Raw genomic sequence first — 20461 nt, 5'->3', positions numbered from 1 at the left:
CTAAGTTTCTAATTCAGTCAGCAACACTTCCCTTATACTTTCATCAGATAATGCTTTAGTTAGGCTTTGTCGGGAGTCTTCTGACAACTTCAGAGCATCATAAACACTCAATCGGGCCGAAATGCCTTTCAAGTGACTTATAATATCATAAGTCACTTTCCCTTTTCCTTTTCACCGCTGTTATTGTTGCTGGCGTGACTCTTGGCTACTTCCGCCTTTACTTTTTCGTTTTTCGAACTTGGTGAGCTAGCCATCTTCTTTCCTGATCGCAAGGTAGTTACAGCAACCTTGTTGTTTTCTAATCATTCAACCTTGTCTTCCCCTGATAATCTTCTCGCAAGGTGAGTACGTTTGTTGTCACTCTTCTGTCCGTTTCTTTCTCTTTCTCGACTATTATTTGGCCCTTGTTTATCATCCTTTGTATAATACACTTCAGTGTATAACAATTTTCTGTCGGGTGCCCTACTAGGCAGTGATAATGACAGAAGTCTCTTTCCTTTGTTTTAGATGCTTCCTCGGGATGTTTTGATAGCGGCAATTCAATTGTTCCAGCTTTTAGCAATTGATTCATCATGGGGAGTACGTCCCCTTTTTCAAACGCGAAACCCTCATGAGAATTCAACGATCGGGGTCTTTTGTCGTAAAACCTCCCTCTGGGGCGACTCGGCTCTTCTCTCCTTTCCGTCCTTTTGCCTTTCACTTCTCTTGCTTCCAGGTTCCTTTTTTCGTGATCAACCATATTTGTGATCAACTTCTGAGATCCTTTTTTAACCATTTCATAATTGAACATCGGTATCTTTCGAGTCATTAATTCTAGAGCATACGCTTTTGTAGCCAAGTCACGGAAGGTTCTGAAGTCTGCACTGGTGAGACCAAATGCTATTCCGGTTTCCATAGAGTTTAGGCACATTTTCACCTTTTCTTTTTCTTCTGGTAATTGCCTGCAAGAAGCTCCCAAGGTCTTCCATCTGTCAATAAAATTTTCCACTGACTCTCCTTCTCTCTGTCGCACTGAAGCTAATTCCGTGATATTGACATCACGTTCTGATGAGAAGAAATTTGACATGAACGCGTCTTGCATCTGCTCCCATGTTCTTATCGACCCAGGCCTGAAGCTAGTATACCACCTGAATGCTTTATTCGTTAGAGAAGACCCAAATAATCGGAGACAGTATTGGGGTACTATGGAGAAATTCCCCATACTTGGGATGAAATGCATCAGGTGTTCTTCTGGCGATCCATCTCCGTTGAACTTCTAAAAGTCCAGATGTTTAAAGTTGTTCGGGAAAGGGATGTCCTCCACTTCTCTCAGGTATGGTGTACGATATCTGAATCTTCCTGTGCCCTCACGTTCTCTCTCCGACCTAACTGCTTCTTTAACGACCTGTCGTACTTCTTCCTGTGTCACTATTCTTGTAGTGGGAACAGATCTGCTCGACCTAGTCCTCGGCAGCTACGACCTTTCGGGGTGTTGCTCTCTCTCATTCACATTATTAGTCACTGGGGGTGTTGCCATTTGGGCAACATTTTGTGCGAGAGTTGTTAAGGCTTCTCTGAGATTTCTGCATTCTTCCATTAGTACTTTTTGTGCTTTCGCCATTTCATTTACATGATCCTTTGTAGTTGGCATATTTCCCTAATTTGTTCTAGTCATGTGAACCCTGGCTTCTCCACTCTTTGATGAAGCTATAATCGGAGTGGGATAAGAATACATTGACGTAATGGGGCTCACGAAAAGAGGAGAGGATGGGGTTTCATTCGACTTCTTTGTGCCCCCGTTGCCATTGATTAATCGGGGAAAAGCAGACGCCGATGAACTTACTAGCAGTGCTTTGCCCTTTTGTTCTTTCGTTCATCTGGCTCTCGGGGCCATCAAAGCCAAGAAATCACGCGACGTCAGCTACGGAACTGTTCGCTCAGGGTATATCGCACAGGGGCAAGTTCAGGAATTTTTCTGGCGGCATTTCGTGTTATAGGCCCCCTAATTTTTCTCAGCGGCGAGCTTGTTCTTGTTGTAGTTACATTCTGAGTCTTTGTCCTTCTGCGAGTGACGACGATCCATTCATCTCTTTCTCCTGGTGTCATTGGCGAAGCAGTCACAACTGTAATAGTTGTCCGTAACTCTGTTTACTTATTTGCTACCGCTTTACCTTCACTAAGTCCAGTTCGTTTATCAGCATATTCCACAACAAATCCTATCGTGGTGAAGTAGAAAATTGTATTTCCTTGAACGACTGCCATTGATTGGTTGGTTACAATATTCTTCTTCTCCTTTCTTCTCCTGTCATTCATATTCACGAAGTAAAGGAAAATTAGTACTTATATTAAATCGTATTCTATTTTGGAGGTGAAAGTTAGGATGTTCCCATTGAGAGTCGCCATTTTGGCGCCTTGAAGATGCCAAACAGTTGTGATTATCTCCCTTATAATTCTTAGGTTAATATTCAAGTGAATATGAAAAGTCCCCAACAAAGTCGCCATTTTGTTTCGACAAGAAACAAAGGGGTTTTGTTTGGGAAAATTTACTCACTTTATAATTAACATAAGAAAACAAGAAAGTTAATCACTTCATTTATTTTTTTATTCCAAATTCTTTTACATCCCATTCTCCTTTGATTCCAAAATAGAATGTTTACAAATTGTACTATGAAGCAAATATTTGATTATATCAAGTATCATGCTGAAAGCCATTGTGAACTGAAGAGAGCCATTATTCGTTAAGCCCTTTGTGCCCTGGAGGCTTTGCGCGCTGGAACCCTTTGTGCGTTAGAGGCTTTGCGCGCTGGAGACCTTTGTGCACAAAAGACCTTTATGCGCAGAAGAACTTTGTGCGCAGAGAGCATTGTGCGCCGCATAAAGGCTGTTCCTCACAACGGACAGCATGCTCTACCTTATTCTTTCTTTGGTCCACTCCTCTCCAATCAATTGCTAATGACCCCACTAGAGGGGTTGAGGGGTATTTATAGCCCTCTCACATGTGTGAATGTGCCATGTAAGCACTGCACGCTCCCCTTTGTGCGGATTTCGCTGTGCGCTCCTCTTTGTGTGGAGTTTGCTGTACGCTCCCCTTTGTGAGGACTTTAATGTGTGCTCCTCCTTGTGCGAACTTTGCTATGCGCTCCTCTTTGTGAGGACTTTGCTGTGTGCTCCAATCACCTGCGCACAATGATCACTTCCGCACAATGATGATTTCCGCACAAAGACTACTTTTTCCGCACAATGCTCAATTTTTCCGCACAATGCTCTTTTTCAACATCCTATTTGCGCACAAAGCTTTTTCCTGCTATTCTGTCTTTTATCTCTCTCCCCTTTTTCATGCCTCAACACAGTTTTATCCCTTAAAACATTATAGAGAACCTCATCCGTGAGACATAAACGGATAGAGGCCAAATCATTACTATTAAGGTTTTCCCATTCATTATCTTTCATGGTAGATTTTCGCTCCTCAAGAGCCTTAATCTCTCCTTGCTTGGTTAACAGGCTAATCATCTTAACCTTCCATAATTCAAAATTATTTTTGCCCGAGTACTTCTCAATATCAAACTTGTCGTTTCCCATTATTACTAATCCTGCAGATTCAGATCTGTGCCCCAACGATTGCTCTGATACCACTTGTTGGGGATTTGAGTTGCAGAATCACACAGATCTAGATCTAGGATAACAATCCAAGAGCAACAAGTAATCACAAGAGAACACAAAGATTTAACATGGAAAACCCTTGTAGGAAAAAACCATGACACAAAGCGACAGAAATCCACTATGAAAAGTAATTGCAAGAGAGAGGACTTACCCGATTCAAACAACCTCGAATCTCATCCTTGCTACACCCTTTATAAACCCTAAAAACCCTTATAGGAACCCTTGAAACCCCTTTAGAAGGCCTCAGAACACTTTAAAATAGCCCTAGGTACCCCTATTTATAGATTAGGAAACACCCCTTCCGCACCTTTGCGAAACCGCCTCAAATTTATGCAGTCCGCACAAAATCTGCATAGAATCTGTGTAACCCTCGACTAGTCGAGCCAGGTCCTCAACTGGTTGAAGGACCCCTTCGACCGGTCGAGCCTGACCCTCGATTGGTCGAGCTCTAAATATAATGTTCACTGGACTTTGAGTCGAGCGGGCCTCGACTGGTCGAGTGGACCCTTGACTGGTCAAGCAGCCCGCTAGACCGGTTGAGCAACGCTGAGAAAAAAAATTAGAAGATTTAAGACTTTTGACATTAATTCCTTCATTATTTTGATTAAATTTGGCGCATTGCCTTTTGGTCATACCCACGTTGGAAGATGGGAAATCCCCAGCCAATTTATAGCTAAAAGAGTTCTTAGAGACCCTGCACTGCAAATATTCTTCTTTCTGGTATCCTTTTGATAAAATTTCAGTAAAAAAATAAAAATAAAATAAAAATAAAAATAAAAAGGAAAAAGAAAAAAGAAAAAGAAAAGAAAGGCCTGATAGTAGCCTTGTTGATGAAACTAAAAGGCCAGTTCGAAAGTTATTGGTATTTTGGGCCCCAATCGAATTTGTGAATCAGGAACCAAAAATACTACCTATGGATCTTCGTTGCAGGAGTACCAGCTCTAGTAGCCTTATTGATGAAATTACTTTATCTACAATTAATGAAATTGCCTTACCTATGATTGAACCTGTTAAAACACTCCGCATGCTCAAGAACAGTGAAGAAGAGCCATGATCATGTCCATAAATTACCAAATCATTGTTACAAGCCACAATTAATGAAGTTACTTTTCAGTTGTTATACATAACATGGAATTTAGGGGAACCATCTATTTACAAATTCAAACAAGAAAAAATGCTTTGAAAGTAGCCAGAGCTACGTTAAAAATATTTGAGTATGTAACCACACAAGAAACAGAGCAAGCCAATGATAACTCACCTGATCAATGCAAGAGCCAACCCAAACCAACCATAAAAAACCAATAGCTTATTTAAAAAGTAATCCATATTGCCCCAAAGGCAAATGAGTTGAGTATGTAACCACACAAGAAAGAGAGCAAGCTAATGACAACTCACCTGAACAATGCAAGAACCAACCCAAAACAACTATAGAAAACCTATAGCTTATTTAATAAGAAATCCATATTTCCCCAAAGGCAAATGAGACTATTCCAACATTCAGTTGTTTATTTCAGCTTTCCTCCACCCATCTCAGTTGATAGACCCAATGCTATCTGCTTCTTGATGGGATGAGTGAGGCTTCTCATCACCTATCGGCTTTGTAAACTGCTCTCCACCCATTTCAATCAACTTGGTAAACTGCACCAAGAACCAACAATCCCAAGAAAAGAATTTTAAGTATGCACATATCGTGCCTCGGTGCATGCATGTGTAGAGGTTAAAACCCTAATACGAAATGTAACTTGTTACAGGAGTACAGATAAGGTGGTGTAAAATAGTTTGAGAATACATGACACTTGTTATGGTTAAAGATAGGAGCTAGAAATATGTAAAGTTATTTTTCTCTCTTTGACAGGTGGGTGAAAAAATAAAATCATGCAACTAAAATTTAAATAAATAAATAAATAAATAAGAAGAATAAGAAGAAAGAAAAAGCTTGGTGTTCCTCGCCAAAAAGAAGAAGAAGAAAAAAAGATCCACCTGCATAATGTAAATGAACATGAATCGTGTAGCCAGCCCCAAATTAGATGGGACAAGGCTTAGATGATGATGATGAAAATGCTTAATGCAAATGAAAAACATGGGAAAGGCAGGCCAACGAGAGATATGCAATAAGGGACAAATAGGATCACACAAGTCCAATGGAAGTGCCCACGTAAGTGAAGCATTGATAAAGAAGCTAACCCAAGAGAAGAGAATGGCTATGCGTTAGAGGATAGAATCTCATGCTAGAGCATTCCCTATGAGTGACGTGTTACATCGGAACTTGGGCGTAGTGAGAAATGGGCAAGGGTTGGCTTGGGAACTCCTACATGCGATGTGCCACAATGAAGAACCATGAGACAATTTAAAGAGGATATGGATGAACTAATGCAAGGAATTCCGGACCAAGAGAGGATATTTGTAGGAGGAGACTTAACTGGTTATTAGGAAAAAAAAATGTAGAGGATATGAGAGTGTACATGGAAGATATGGTTTTGTGAGAATATATGGGATGGGGGATGCTATCCTTGATTTTTCTATAGCAAACAACCTAGCTCTAACATACACATACTTTAAAAAGAGGAATAATTTATGACATTTCAAAAGTAGATCATATACAAGCCAAATATATTTCTTTTTACTTAGAAAAACAGAACGATTAATATGTAAGGATTGCAAGGTTATACCACAAGAGAGGTTGACTACAAAACATAGGTTAATGGTTAAAAATGTTGACATTATGAGATGAAAGAAAGGAGTGAAATTAGTAGGTGTCCAAAAACTAGGTTGCGAAATTTAAATGGAGAGAACAAAGTTATTCAGAAATAAATTGATGGAAGAAAGAAAGTGGAATGTTGAGGAATAATGAGATGGCTAAATAAATCATGCCTAAAACCTCTTCACATGGTGTGGCCCACCGAAGTTTTGAAATAGCCTGATTTTTGGATGTCTCTTCATATAGTGAGGCACGTATAATGCACGGATTAGATAGTATATAAACAATTTCAAAGGTTTTCATGGGTGTCCCATCCCAACCCGTCCTTGACACACATGCACACGCGCGGCGCGCACACACACACACATTTAAGACCAGCCATGCTTTATGGAATAGAGGATCAACAAGTTCATAAGATGAGCCTAGTTGCAATGAGTATGTTGAGATGGATAAGTGGCAAGATGAGGAAGGACAAAATTAGAAATGAATGTATTCGAGGGAACTTCGGAGTAGCATCAATAGGTAATGAGATGAGGAAAAGTAGATTTTAGATGGTTTGGTCATGTGGAATGGAGACCAAGAACTGCGCCAATTAGGAGTGAGTTGGTTTAAGTTGAAGGCTCTAAAAGGTGAAGGGGAAGGGGAAGGGACCCAAAAGGACAAGGGTGAGGTGTTAAGAAAAGGAATTGATGGCCTATTGTCTTAATTGGAGATATGGTTCTTGATTGAGTGGAATGGCAGTTGGGATAGGGCATGGATGATGATGATGATGCATATATTTCGATCCATGGTCTAAGTGATGGCCCTTGATAGAGTGGTGCAGCTGAAACCAATGAGAGAGAGAGAGAGAGAGAGAGAGAGAGAGAGAGAGAGAGAGAGAGAGAGAGAGAGAGAGAGAGAGAGAGAGAGAGAGAGAACCTGAGATGCCTTCAGATCCAATTCCTCCCACTCTGAGCATGGATTAGTTCCTTTCACTATCCCTACCCCTGCAAAAATTGCCATGCCAAGGCCCTGGGATTCAAGAAGTGGGCACAAAGCATTTCCACAATGAGATAATTTGGGGAAGCCATAATTGAAAAATAAATAATAACAAAATTCATTAAAAATTTTGAAATTCTTTCCAAAATTTGTTGATGTTCAAGGAAATGGAAACCACTGTGGTGTCTTATGGAATTTTTTCTGCTTATTTGTTTAGTTATTTTTGAAAGGGAAACTGGGCTCGAATAGGAGACCTCAATGATGAAAGTCGAAACACATGTTGTCTATCCATTGAGCTACGGGCTCGAACCCAATTTGCATTGATTTGTTTCTATCAAGGTGAACAAAAAGATAAAATCTATTGGGTAACATTATGAGAATTAAATAAGTAACTTGGAAACCACATTTCTTTTATGAAATGTAAATGTCAGGCATTATTCTCATCAATCAAAATAGAGGTACTTTTTTCCAATGATACAAGAACTGATTTCTTCCCTGACCAAGATTGAGCATCGAAAAGAATCTCCTGCTTATTTCTAATTATCAAGACTAAAATTTGGCAACTTATTAATATATTTGATTGATGAATTTGGTAATTTTTAATTCGCATCAAAGCAGAAGAAATACCATGGTATTTCATCCAATAAAAAATGATAATTTGGTCATTCTAATTGTAGATTTTCAGATCATTGGAGAGAAACCATGGTATTTCAGCATTTTCCTAGCACAGAATCCTAATTTTCCTTCAGTGAGATCCAAAGTAGAGAATTTCCTTGCCATTCAAAAAATTAAAACTAGAAAAAAGTAAAGAATTTCCTTTTTACCGCATGGCCTACAAAGATACTTATATTATATACAGGTAAGGCATGAGCGTACTATCTAGGAATCCATGATGATTGGGTGGCACAGAGAACTGCTTGTGATGGTACCACCACGCGCTAAATATAAAAAGTACATGTGCTGATAAGACTACTTGGACTTGCTGAAAAGAAAACCCAACAAACACCTTTTTCACACAAAAGATTAATTTAGTGCAAGGGCCTATACCTTTTCCACCAATGCTGATCTAATCCCAACAGCAAACTCACTCTCCCTTCCTCCAAACCAACCAACAGGCCCAGCATACATTCCCCTATCGAACATTTCTGCGAAATCAATAAGACAAACTTGGTTAAAATGGTCAACCTTACAGATGTTAGACAAGATTTCATAAAATATTTCAAGGGATCGGGGTTCCATTTATTAAAACAATAAATAGGCGTCCTAGAAATAAAATATTGGAAAATTACTTCGCATATGCCATTTTAAGAAAATAAGATCCTTGCCCAAAATGTGATATATTTTAATATACCCAGATGATAAACAAACGTAATGTACTTAAAGCTAAAAGAGAATCAGAAACACTTCCGACAAATCTCCCTGAAGATCCAAAATGGCCTTCCTTTTCAACATGTTACCAACAAATGCATGAATAGTTTGTAGTAGCACTTTGTTTAACTTGTCTTAACTCAGGGCTACCACTGAAGTCTTCAATATATTTCTATTGAACACAATTAAGAAAAGTTAGCTTAATGAGGTTATCCTTTACCATTATTACCATCAACAAGACAAAAGATACCATCCATGGAATTTTTTTTTCACCAGATGGTTAATTCAAACGAGATGATATTTCTACCAAATGAAGCCTTCTACACAAACTTCTATGGAAAAATTAGTTTCTGAGTGAGATTGTTTACTTATATGAGCATTGAGATCTAAGACTTCATTAGATGGCTCGACAAAGAAATAATTATTTATCTAAAGCGAAGAATTCTGATGAAAATTTTTTCTACATGAACTCGAGACTAGGAAACCACTAATGGGCACATATCTTTAACCTCTATTGTGAATGAACTAATGCACCTAAGATCATGTATAGGTCAAGAAACTAGATCTCCAAACATTAGTTGTAGAAGTTTTATTTGTGAAGCAATGGTCCTTGGATTTACTAATTGGAGAAGAAAGTGGCAAATCTCAAGAACGGATTTTAAATAACAGTAAACTTTTTGAAAAGAAATAGCCCTTTGTAGAGTAGTTCACCAATGTAGATGTGGATACTCTGACAATCAAAATCTACGTCGACTTCTCATTCGATTGAAATCTGATGCTAAATCTTAAAATCAAGATAACAAAGGTGAAAATTGAGGACTTTGGGAAAAGTGTTAGCTGTCTTTATACGAATGAGGAAAAACAACATGTTAAGAAGTCTCGCTGTCATGGACAAACTTTTTCTCTCAATATTCCTTTCACAGCAATAATTCTCATCCTATGGTGGGCTGTTTGGCGCATCAACAAAAGTTCAGTCCCTGATTAATTAGTCCACAACTAACAACTTGTCCATGGTTTATTTACTACTATTTTGCATTAAAAAAAATAATTAATTTTTTTTATTAAAAAAAAAAAAGTGATGACGACTTCATCTCACTTTTTGGCCTTTGGAGGGCCTTTATTGTTCCTAAAACACCAGAAACTTGCTTGTCACTAATATGATGAACGCAATACAATAGGGTTTTGGTACATATGTACCACATGAAACAATGTGTCAAAGTGCCACCTTCCATCTTTAAGGGCTACAAATGGGCCACATTCAACCTTCAAATGCCTTTGTATGTCATGTGTGCCACATGTGCATAGTTATTTATATGATGTATTGCCATCTGTCCCCATACATATATGCCACATGTGCCACCATGCATTTTCAAGTGCCACACAAGCACCACATGTGCCAAGTTTTAATGTGCACATACACCACATGTCAAATAATTCTTCATTATTCCAAGTGCTAGACAAACCATCAAAATAGTTAGTCCAGTGCAACTAAGCCCGGACAGTCTCATCCAAGTCAGCCTGCCCCAAATAGCTTGCCCTAGACTAACTTTTCTACTACTAAGCAGGTCCTAAGAAGCAAGTAAAATCTCTGAATTTGTATATGTTTGCATGAAATAGGAACGCGATATTGGGAGTTACATGGTTGGTCTGCAAGTCCATAAGCAACATCATCCAAGACAATGTCGAAGCACACAGCTGGTTTCAACTGGAGAGAGTGAGTCAACCGACTGCAACAAGTAATTGGCAAACTTTAAACTCCACAAGGGACTAGAAGATTTTCTTAGTCTTCCAATATTAAACCTTAACTGAAGAAAAAATCTTCCCTTTCTCTGTTTTCCATGAACATGTTGAACCTCATGAATAGGTACTAAATGTAAGCACTTTTTAGCACATTGGAGTCAGGCTAGTGCATTTTCTATTGTAAAACAGATGTCTTAAATCTTGTTCACCGCACCACTCGACCAGTCGAGGGACTGGCTCGACTAGTCGAAGGTCCCTTTGACTGGTCGAAGCCAGTTCGACTCGAAGTCCAACAACATTGTATTTGGGATCTCCGGGATGCTCGACTAGTTGAGGGTTAGGCCCTTCGACCAGTCAAAGCCCTAGCTCGACTAGTCGAGGGTTACGCAGATGGTACATGGATTCTGCGTGGACTGCGTAAATTTGAGGTGGTTTCAGGGAGGTGCGTAAGTGGGCTTTCCCCACTATAAATAGGAGTCCCTAGAGCCTTTCTAAGTAATGCTAGGATTTTCTAAAGGGGTTCCAAGGGTTCCTAAAAGGCTTTTATGGTTTATAAAGCGTATAGCAAGGGTAAGACTCGAGGTTGTTCGAATCGGGTAAGTCCTTTCTTTTTATAATTTCTATTTTCATAGTGGAATTCTGACGCTTTGTGCCGTGGTTTTTTCCCTCAAGGGTTTTCCATGTAAAATCGTTGTGTTCTCTTATGTTTGCTTGATGCTCTTGGATTGCTATCCTAGATCTAGATCTGTGTGATTCCGCAGCCCAAATCCCAACAAGCGGTATCAAAGCAATCGTTGGGGCACAGATCTGAATATGAGGGATAAGAAATAATGGTAAGCACTAGGTATGATATTGAGAAGTACTCAGGGAAAAATAACTTTGAGTTATGGAATATCAAGATAATCAGTTCCTCAATCAAACAAGGCGAAGATGGTGCTCTTGAGGAGAGAAAGTCTACTGTGACTAATGATGATTGGAATACTCTTGAGAAGAAGGCCTTATCATCGATCCGTTTATGTTTCACGGATGAGGTTCTCTACGATGTTATGAAGGAGAAAACTGTGACTAAGTTATGGGTAAGTTTAGAGGATGCTTATGAGAAAAAATTCTCTGAAAATCGCCTACACTTGAAGAGGAAGTGGTATAACTTCAAGATGGCAGAGGGTGGAGATCTGGAGGCACACATCAACAACTTTAATAAATTGGTTTGTAAATTGCTGGATATGGAAGAAGTGATGAAAGATGAGGAACAAGCATGTATGTTACTGAATTCTCTTTCGGCGTCGTATGAGTCATTCAAGGACACAATGTGCACCATGAATAAAACCCTAAGTGTTGACACCGTTATCTTAGCCCTTCAAGGGAAGGCTATGAGAAAACTTTACGTCGACATGGGGATATCTTCTGATGTACTACTTATAAGGGGTAGGAATTCTAAACAAGGTACAGGTTCTTCAGGTTCTAAATCCAAATCCAAGGGCAAGGGCAAAGGAAAGGTAAAGTGCTAGAACTGTGTGATGGAAGGACATGTGAAGAAAGATTATACAAATCCTAAATTTAAGAGAGAAGAATCTAAGGCTTCGTACAAGGAGGATAATGCTGCCACGTCAAATGGATGGAGTGGATGTGATGGTGATTTTTTGTCTGTGTCTACAATTAGACGCCCATACGATGATCGTAAGGGCGAGTGGATTCTAGACACAGGGGCATCATTTCACATGACTCCTCATTAGAGTTGGTTCACCAGCTACATGGAGTGCGATGGTGGACAAGTATTTATGGGGAATGACAGTGCCTATAATGTTGTGGTTGTTGGTATGGTGCGTATCAAGATGTTTGATGGAATAGAGTGTACCCTGACTGAGGTAAGGCATGTTCCTAACATGAAAAAGAGTCTGATTTCTTTCGGTGCGCTCGAGGTTATAGGGTGCAGGTTCACAAGTATTGATGGTGTCTTTAAAGTATCTAAGGGAGCACAAGTAATCATGAAATCGAAACAACTCGATAATGTTTACAGGTTGATCGGGAGCACTTCAAAAGGTGGAGCTGAAGTGACTGTAGTGAATTCCACTTCTGCACGTGTGTGGCATGCTGGGCATGACCACATGAGCGGGTAGGGCATGAAGGCTAAGACGCGCAGACAGGGATACAGAGCAGGTGGAGCAGCCACCTATGAGAAGAATCACACAACATAATCACAGGACATTGACGATGTACATGGACAACTCCAATATCATAAGGGATCTATCTTCTATTAAGATGGCTCTAGGCGAGCTTAGTGCTGGGAAGTGGAAGGTGACTACGGGCGATGTGATGGACTTGTTGTACCAGATCACATATGGGAGCTGCTGGAGCTTCCAGTTGGCCGAAAAGTGGTTAGATGCAGGTGGATATAACATAGATACATAACGAGGTTGGTAGCGAAGGGTTATGCTCAGAGAGAAAGAATCAGCTTCTTAGAGATATTTGCGCCGATGGTATAGCAGATGTCTATTAGATTTGTGATTGGCGCTGGTTGTCCAATGCAATCTTGAGCTGGAAAGGATGGATATGGAGTCTGCACTTTTGCATGAAAAATTGGAAGAGTAGATCTACATGAAGCAACCAGAGCAGTTCGAAGTTAAAAGGGCTGAGAAAAAGAGTTTGTAAGAGGTCGTGGTACGATTTGTCGCCTAGGTAGTGGTTTGATTCCTTCATGGTGAGTTAGGAATTGTATGCTGATGACATGTAGATCGCCAATTATGACATGTCTGAAATCAATGTACTGAAGACTCGGTTAAGTGGGACATTTAGGATGAAGGATCGGGGGGCTACGAAGATGGTTCTCAGCATTGTGACTGAAAGAGGTGCAAGTTTTGGTAATCACAGGTAGAATACCTTGTGTAGGTATTGATCATATATGTATGGACCAGACAAAGCCGAAGAGCGTTCTCTACGTGTCTCTCCTCAAGTTTTCCTTAAGACATGTCCCAAAATAGATGAGAAAAAGCAGGATATATCTTATGAGCCTTATTCGAATGCGGTTGGCAGTATATGCCATAGTCTGTATTAGACTAGTTATTTTACAAGCTATCGATGTCGTGAGCAAATACCCCGGCAAACAACATTGGATGGCGATGAGATGGTAAGAAGACTATGTCTTTACTTTTGAAAAGACATGGACAAAGTTGGTATAGTATGTGGATTCAGATTACGTAGGTAGCATGGATTCCAGGAAGTCGACTTCAAGTTACTCGTTTATACTAGCGGGTGGAGTAATTAGTTAGATGTCCATGTTATACGACAGGTGCTTGAGGAAGGAGGTGTAACTCTAGAGAAGATTCACATCAGCATAAATCCAGAAGACATGATCACCAAGGGCGTTCTTATAGAGAAATTCAAGTTTTGTGCAACTTCTCTGGGTTTGGCGATGATGTTAAAGGAGCACAGAGTGTGCACGACAAGCTACGATGTGATGTAGAGATAAGAGAAGAGATCAAGAAGCTATGTGGTTAAAGATTGAAGACATGGTAGAGATTGTTATAAAACAGATGTCTTAAATCTTGTTCACCACTCTGCTCGACCAATCGAGGGACTAGCTCGACTAGTCGAAGGTCCCTTCAACTGGTCGAAGCCAATTCAACTCGAAGTCCAACAACGTTGTATTTGGGATCTCCGAGACGCTTGACTAGTCGAGGGTCAGGCTCGACCGGTTGAAGGGGTCCTTCAACCAATCGAAGCCCTAGCTCGACTTGTCGAAGGTTACGCAGATGGTGCGTGGATTCTGCGCGGACTGCGTAAATTTGAGGGGGTTTTAGCAAGGTGCGTAAGTGGAGTTTCCCGATCTATAAATAGGAGTCCCTAGGGCCTTTCTAAGTAATGCTAGGATTTTCTAAAGGGGTTCCAAGGGTTCCTAAAAGGGTTTTAGGGTTTCTAAAGGGTGTAGCAATGGTGAGATTTGAGGTCGTTCGAATCGGTTAAGTCCTTTCTCTTTGTAATTTCTATTTTCATAGTGGAATTCTGTCGCTTTGTGCTGTGGTTTTTTCCCACAAGGGTTTTCCACGTAAAATCGCTGTGTTCTCTTGTGTTTGCTTAGTGCTCTTGGATTGCTATCCTAGCTTTAGATCTGTGTGATTCTATAGCCCAAATCCTAACCTTTTATTCATGCTTAATAGTCTTCAAACGAAAAAGTGATGTCAACCAATGATTCTACTTATTTGACATTTCGAGTGCAGTTGCACTTCACCATTTTTTCAATAGCTTGTTGTTTGCAAACATCAGCAAAAAGCCATTGAGATTTAAGACAATTTCGACAATGAAGAATCGATTTTTTATTTTTTATTTTTATCATCACAGGCTTGGTTATTAAGAGATAGAAGATAAATCTAGATATAATTGACCATTTGATCCCTCCAATAAATGGTGGTTCATTCAACACAAACAAGGGTGTATTCCATTCTAGTAATAGCATTCCATGTTTTGATCATTTTTTATGCTTTTCTATGATATTCAGTAGCTCTTAGCCATGCCGACATAAATATTCCATTTACTTAAGGATCACTCCAAAGAACATTGGATATTTCATGATTTTTTTGAAACTTTTAAATCCTTGGACAGTTTAATACAAACTTTATTTGGAAAGATTATGAAAGCATTTTGACTTAGAGAATCAGAGGAATATCATCCCGCTTCATTATCAGCAATTCTTTTATCTTATGTAGTGCTACATCAGTAATAGTGTCAGTATGCTCAACAAAACAGGTCATAGAGGAGGAAACATATTGATGTAATACAAGTTTCTTGTGCCTTTAATTTAGAAATGCATCTACCTAAGCATTTCAAGGCCTAAGTACCCCTACCATCTTAAGTACAAGTTAGTCATCTTTAATACAACTAATAAAGTAAAGATTAATAGAACAAAAGGATGCAGTGGTCATTTTCCATATGCAATCATCATTGTAGATGGTAGGCATGGTTATAAATGAATATGACAGCAATCCTTGTTGGAAAATAATTTCCAGAAGAATAATGAAGCATAGGTATCTTAGAAACTATCTCAGTTCACCATCCATTAGTGGAATCTAGCTACAACCACAAAAGTATTATTGTCATTCAACAGTATAAACAACAAAAGAGTAGTAGTTGATGTCATGATCTTTCTCCAGGGATGGAATTTAAAATTTTATGACCCTTAATAAAAATTGATATAATGTATGTGACATACCAGTTTCTGCAATAAATTGGCGTGCGTCTTCTGTAGGAAATCCACAAACTGCTGGAGTTGGGTGAATAGATGAGAGGATGTCAAACTGTAAAGAACATCACAATAAAGCCTTGTCTTGTAAAGTTTAGAAAAGTAAACATATAAGCTATACACAAAATAGACAATCTCCTGCTTGTTAGATGAGCTAATGGAGACAATTTAGTGTGTGTGAGTGATTGAGGGTTCAATCCTTACTAGTGTTGCCTTTCATAAAAATAAAAAATACAAAGAATGGATAGAAACCAACATTTTCAAACTGTAAATATGATTGAGATCATATGAACAAAGGACTTGATCTCAGGAAAGGCATTGTCATTTAATCAATCACAATGAAACATAACTCATTTACTTAGATTAAGAGTAAGAAATGTTCCTCTATTTAGCTTTAAATAAATAAATAATCCAAATCTTTAGCTCCACAGCCACATAGATATGAAACGGGGGAATCTTGAACTTCTCCTTTGTTTAGACTCTAATGGCTATGAAAATTTAGCCACAAGATCTTCTTGCAGGGCCGATCGATTCCCTAGATTTTCATCTCGAATGAGGCTACCTGGATTAAGAGAATCGAATTGGAAATTTTTTATGTTCAAGACAGAGGTGTATTGCGGTCGAATGTAAAGGACTTCTCAAAGCCTCTTGCAGAGCCTTTTGTTTATTAAGGGATAGGTTCTATTGTTACTTTTACACCATTTAAAATGGTTGTAACTCTTCAGTCGAATACTCGGTATGCTTATACAGATGGTTACAACTGTGAATTGTCTGATAGGTGTGATGCTAGAGATATATTCCATCTACAAGAGGACCCACATCATGGATGGTTTGGATAACTGTACATTGGTGCCACATGTGAGGACGATGAGTTAACACCATTTTCAAATAGGTGGTGATCTAACATACCAAGCACCAAACCGAAAAAACTTACAAATTCTAAAGTTTAAACCCATATAGACGGTAGTATATGCTGCTTACATTACATGCTACACAATGTATAACTTACACTAGATGTCGATTATATTCAATGGGGGGTTTACCTCATCACCTTCACTTCTCACTCTCCCTGATAATTGGGCATAGAGATGTTGTACTCTTGGAAGTTTTCGAATTCCTTTCTTTGGCTTTATCACTACCTGATTGCATAGAGTCTATGGAGAACATGTTTTCATAATAAGCCCCAGGTCAACAACATCAAAATCTCAAAATCAATTTGATTAGTAATTAAAGAAATGACGAAAATGTACAACAAGATACTACTTAAATTGAAGTCGTGATGGTATTAATGTAAAGCAAGAAAGAACCAAAAGAGTCTATGAAACTCAACTTACCTCAAGCTTGCTCTTAATGCTCTCTCTTACTATGATAAACTCAAGATGATCTTTAGGACTGCAAATAAACAAGATGTCATTCCATCTTATAAATCTTTATGTTAATTATTATGTAAGAAGTCAAGAATTGCTCTTCCTATGAAATTATAGCATTGACCTAGTATATTTCATTCACTAATGAATTTTAGTAGTTTCCAGTATTTAGTGATATTGACTTCATACCAACATGACAACTGCATGCATGACAAACAGTAAGAGATGATAGCGGTGCCATTTAAATGACAAAAGTAATGGAAGAGGAGCATTTTTAGACATAATCCCAGTTTCATTGTTCAAAACTACTAACAATTAACAATGTTATCATTTATTGTAATATAATAATAATAATAATAATAATAATAATAATAATAATCATTATCATCTAAGACATGTCCTAATTAATTGGGGTAAGTTAAAAGAATCATGTTCCAACATTCACTCTATTATTGATTATAAATAATAGAAATAATAATACTAATGAATAATGATATAATAGAATTGTTTTTCAGTACCACATATGACAAGGAGTGATTAGTTTATTATGTATTAACTGTGTTTCAAATTGTGGATACGATCACAACTAGAATGGGTAAAACATCTTCCTAAAAAAACTCTGCACAAATTTTGAACTTGTTTGTCCTTTAATAATAGCTTTAGGGAATTTACTTTAAGAGATGTGAAACAACAATTTCTTTGATATCTGCACGGGAAAGATGCTCTTTATGCTTAGGGACTCCCATAGTAGAGTAAGGGAGGCGGAAAGTGATAAATGCTTGTGGTTTTTAGGGACTCCCCCAGTAGAGTTAGGGAGGCAGAAAGGGTACAAATAAACTAGTTGCATTGTTGTATATCTTTTTCATTAGGCAGCTAGCTTTTTAAGTAAGGCATGTTGATATGGTACCTCAGGTACAACGGTAGACTCCTACTTGGATTCAACTTATGTTCCCTTTCCTACTTGCATGTGTATATGTACATGGATGTGTACGGTTTGAAGCCAAATTCCTATGGGACTTTAGCATGTGCATCTCTTGTGTTGCTTATTTTATAAAGTGAGGGTTATACTTAGATAAAGGTAAATTATTTGATTAATTTATCATTTCAGATATTTATTCGTGTGAGATTTCTTGTACAGGTGAGAGATAGGTAAACATTGTATTTCTGTTTATGTTGTTTTTAGTAAAGAACAAAAGTCTGTGTTATTATCCTATGGAGTAGGCATATTGTTGAATCACGTAAATCCATGTCACTTTATTTCTTATTTTACTTTAGTCCTTTTCTCATATGTTTTGGCCTTACCTACATTGATCACATGTGGGTGTTTTTGGTTTGGCCATTTTCTTTTGTGTGTTGGCCTCGCCTACATTGATTGCATGCTAGTGTTTTTCCTTAACAATTAGTATCAGAGACAAAATTTGAAAAATCTTTTAACACAAGATCAATGTTACTGTTTGTTTTACAATTATGTTCAGATGGCTAGGTCAAGTTCTACTAGATTCGAGGTGCCAAGGTTCAATGGATTCAATTACATGCTATGGAAACTCACGATGAACGCGACGTTGATGAAGGAAGGATGTATAATTATCATTAAAGGAAAAAAAATGCCTGCAGAGATGAAAGACAATATATTTTAGGAGAAAATTAATTAGCCATATCAGACATTCATATTACACTAGATGATTTGGTTTTATTCAATTTATTTGATCAAACCATTGCAAAAAGCTTGTGAGATAAATGATAAAACCTATATGAAGAGAAATTGGTGTCAAACAAGATGTTCCTCCAATGAAAACTGTATAACTTGAAGATGAAATAAGGGTCCTCTTTACAAGAACACCTTAATGGATTTAATACACTGATTAACATATTGGTGGCGGTCGATATGAAGATTGACAATGAAGAAAAGGTCACACTTCTGCTTTGTTCGATGCTAAATTCGTGGGATGGTTTGATCATGAATCTTAACAATGGTCCATATCTCAACATGGAGTCAGCCATGTTTATGTTGCATAGTAAAAAAGTCTCATAAAAAAACACAAGGGGAATCTGCCTATAATGCTATGATGGTCAGAGGAAGGTCTATTGAGAAAGACACTAGTGGGAGAGATCAGACAAGATCCAAGTCGATAGGGCACAAAAAAGTAAGTGTTAGAATTGTAAAAAGAATGGTCACTTGAACAAAAATTATAGACCCATAAAAGAAAATATAAAAATTGCAAACCTGATTCACATAATCAAGCATCCAATTAAAAGGGTTCTTAAGGAAATCTAGTTGAGAAAGACACTTTATCCAAGGACGATAAAGTGTTGCCATGAGTGATTCCACGAGAGAATTTGAGCCACCAATTGATCTTAGATTCAAGCGCTTTGTTCCATACAACTCCACGATAGATTATTTGTACACATATCAGTCATACGATGGCGACATAGTTTACATGGATAATGATAGCATATATAAAATTGTAGGGATTGAAGATGTCAGAATTACCATGTTTGATGGTATCACATGTAGAATTTTTCGTGTCTGACACATAGCAAACCTATAAAAGAATCTTCTATCATTGGGAAGTTTGATAAAGATGGCTCTAAATTTTATAGTGAAAAGAGTCGATTGAAAATTATGAAGGAGCTGATGGTGGTGCCGAAAGGAAAGTTAATGAACAAATTCTATCGTTTGATTAGAGATACCGTAGTTTTTTATATTATTGTTGCTAATGTTGTGACAGACTCTACTACAATCTAAAACAGGCGGTTGGGCCACATGAGTAAGGACTAAAGGTTATTCTTAATTTAAATTTACTTCCTAATTTAAAGTTTATTAATTTAGATTTTTGTGAGGATAACTTGTTTGGAAAGCTCCATAAAGCTTGTTTTCCTTCATTCATTCACTACTAAAAGGATATTTTAAATCTAATTCCTTTTGATACTTAGAAGGCTCCAGTCAAATCCTTGAAAGGTTAAAAGTACTTTGTTTCATTTATTAATGATATTTTGTTTTTTATTAACTATTTCCTTAGAAAAGTATGGGTTTACATGTAAAAAATAAAAAAGTGATGCTTCTATTTATTTTACCAAGTTCAAAACATTGATTGAAAATCAAAAGGTAAAGAAATTTAAGTGTTTAAGAACTAATAGCAGAGAAAAATACACCTAGAAATAATTTAAAGATTTTTACAGTGAACATGACATTAAGGCACTACACGATCCCTAGTACTCCACAACAAAATAGAATTACAAAACATATGAATCATACACTTATGGATTGTGATAGGAGTACACTGAGTTTAGTTAGACTCAAGTAGTGTTTTTGGGTGAAAGGCGTTAATACGGCTTGTTACTTGGTAAATTGTTCTCTTATGATTGTACTAAATTGTAAGATCTTGAAGAGGTATTGTCTGAAAAACTTGTTAATTATTCGTTCCGTCATTCTTTTGG

General features: G+C 37.9%; 1 protein-coding gene across 2 annotated transcripts in view; it reads right to left on the bottom strand.

Annotated features, from left to right (window-relative positions):
- Positions 1 to 4930: 4930 nt before the first annotated feature.
- LOC131248838 (isochorismate synthase 1, chloroplastic-like) overlaps positions 4931 to 20461 on the bottom strand; it is a 136795-nt gene continuing 121264 nt past the window's right edge. Inside the window, exons 10-15 of one of the 2 annotated variants that reach the window (XM_058249316.1) lie at positions 16991 to 17048; positions 16700 to 16810; positions 15627 to 15711; positions 8363 to 8460; positions 7256 to 7348; positions 4931 to 5277 (exon numbers count right to left, since the gene is read on the bottom strand). In XM_058249316.1, coding sequence (XP_058105299.1) covers positions 5170 to 5277; positions 7256 to 7348; positions 8363 to 8460; positions 15627 to 15711; positions 16700 to 16810; positions 16991 to 17048 — 553 coding nt within the window. In that variant the 3' untranslated portion in view covers positions 4931 to 5169. The remainder of the gene's footprint in view (positions 5278 to 7255; positions 7349 to 8362; positions 8461 to 15626; positions 15712 to 16699; positions 16811 to 16990; positions 17049 to 20461) is intronic. The other variant, XM_058249317.1, reaches the window with a different exon arrangement.

The sequence above is a fragment of the Magnolia sinica genome, chromosome 6, assembly GCF_029962835.1.
Source record: "Magnolia sinica isolate HGM2019 chromosome 6, MsV1, whole genome shotgun sequence".
Classification (NCBI taxonomy): Eukaryota; Viridiplantae; Streptophyta; class Magnoliopsida; order Magnoliales; family Magnoliaceae; genus Magnolia; species Magnolia sinica.
Note: the sequence above shows the minus strand (reverse complement) of the source record. Positions and strands in the feature narration are given on the sequence as shown.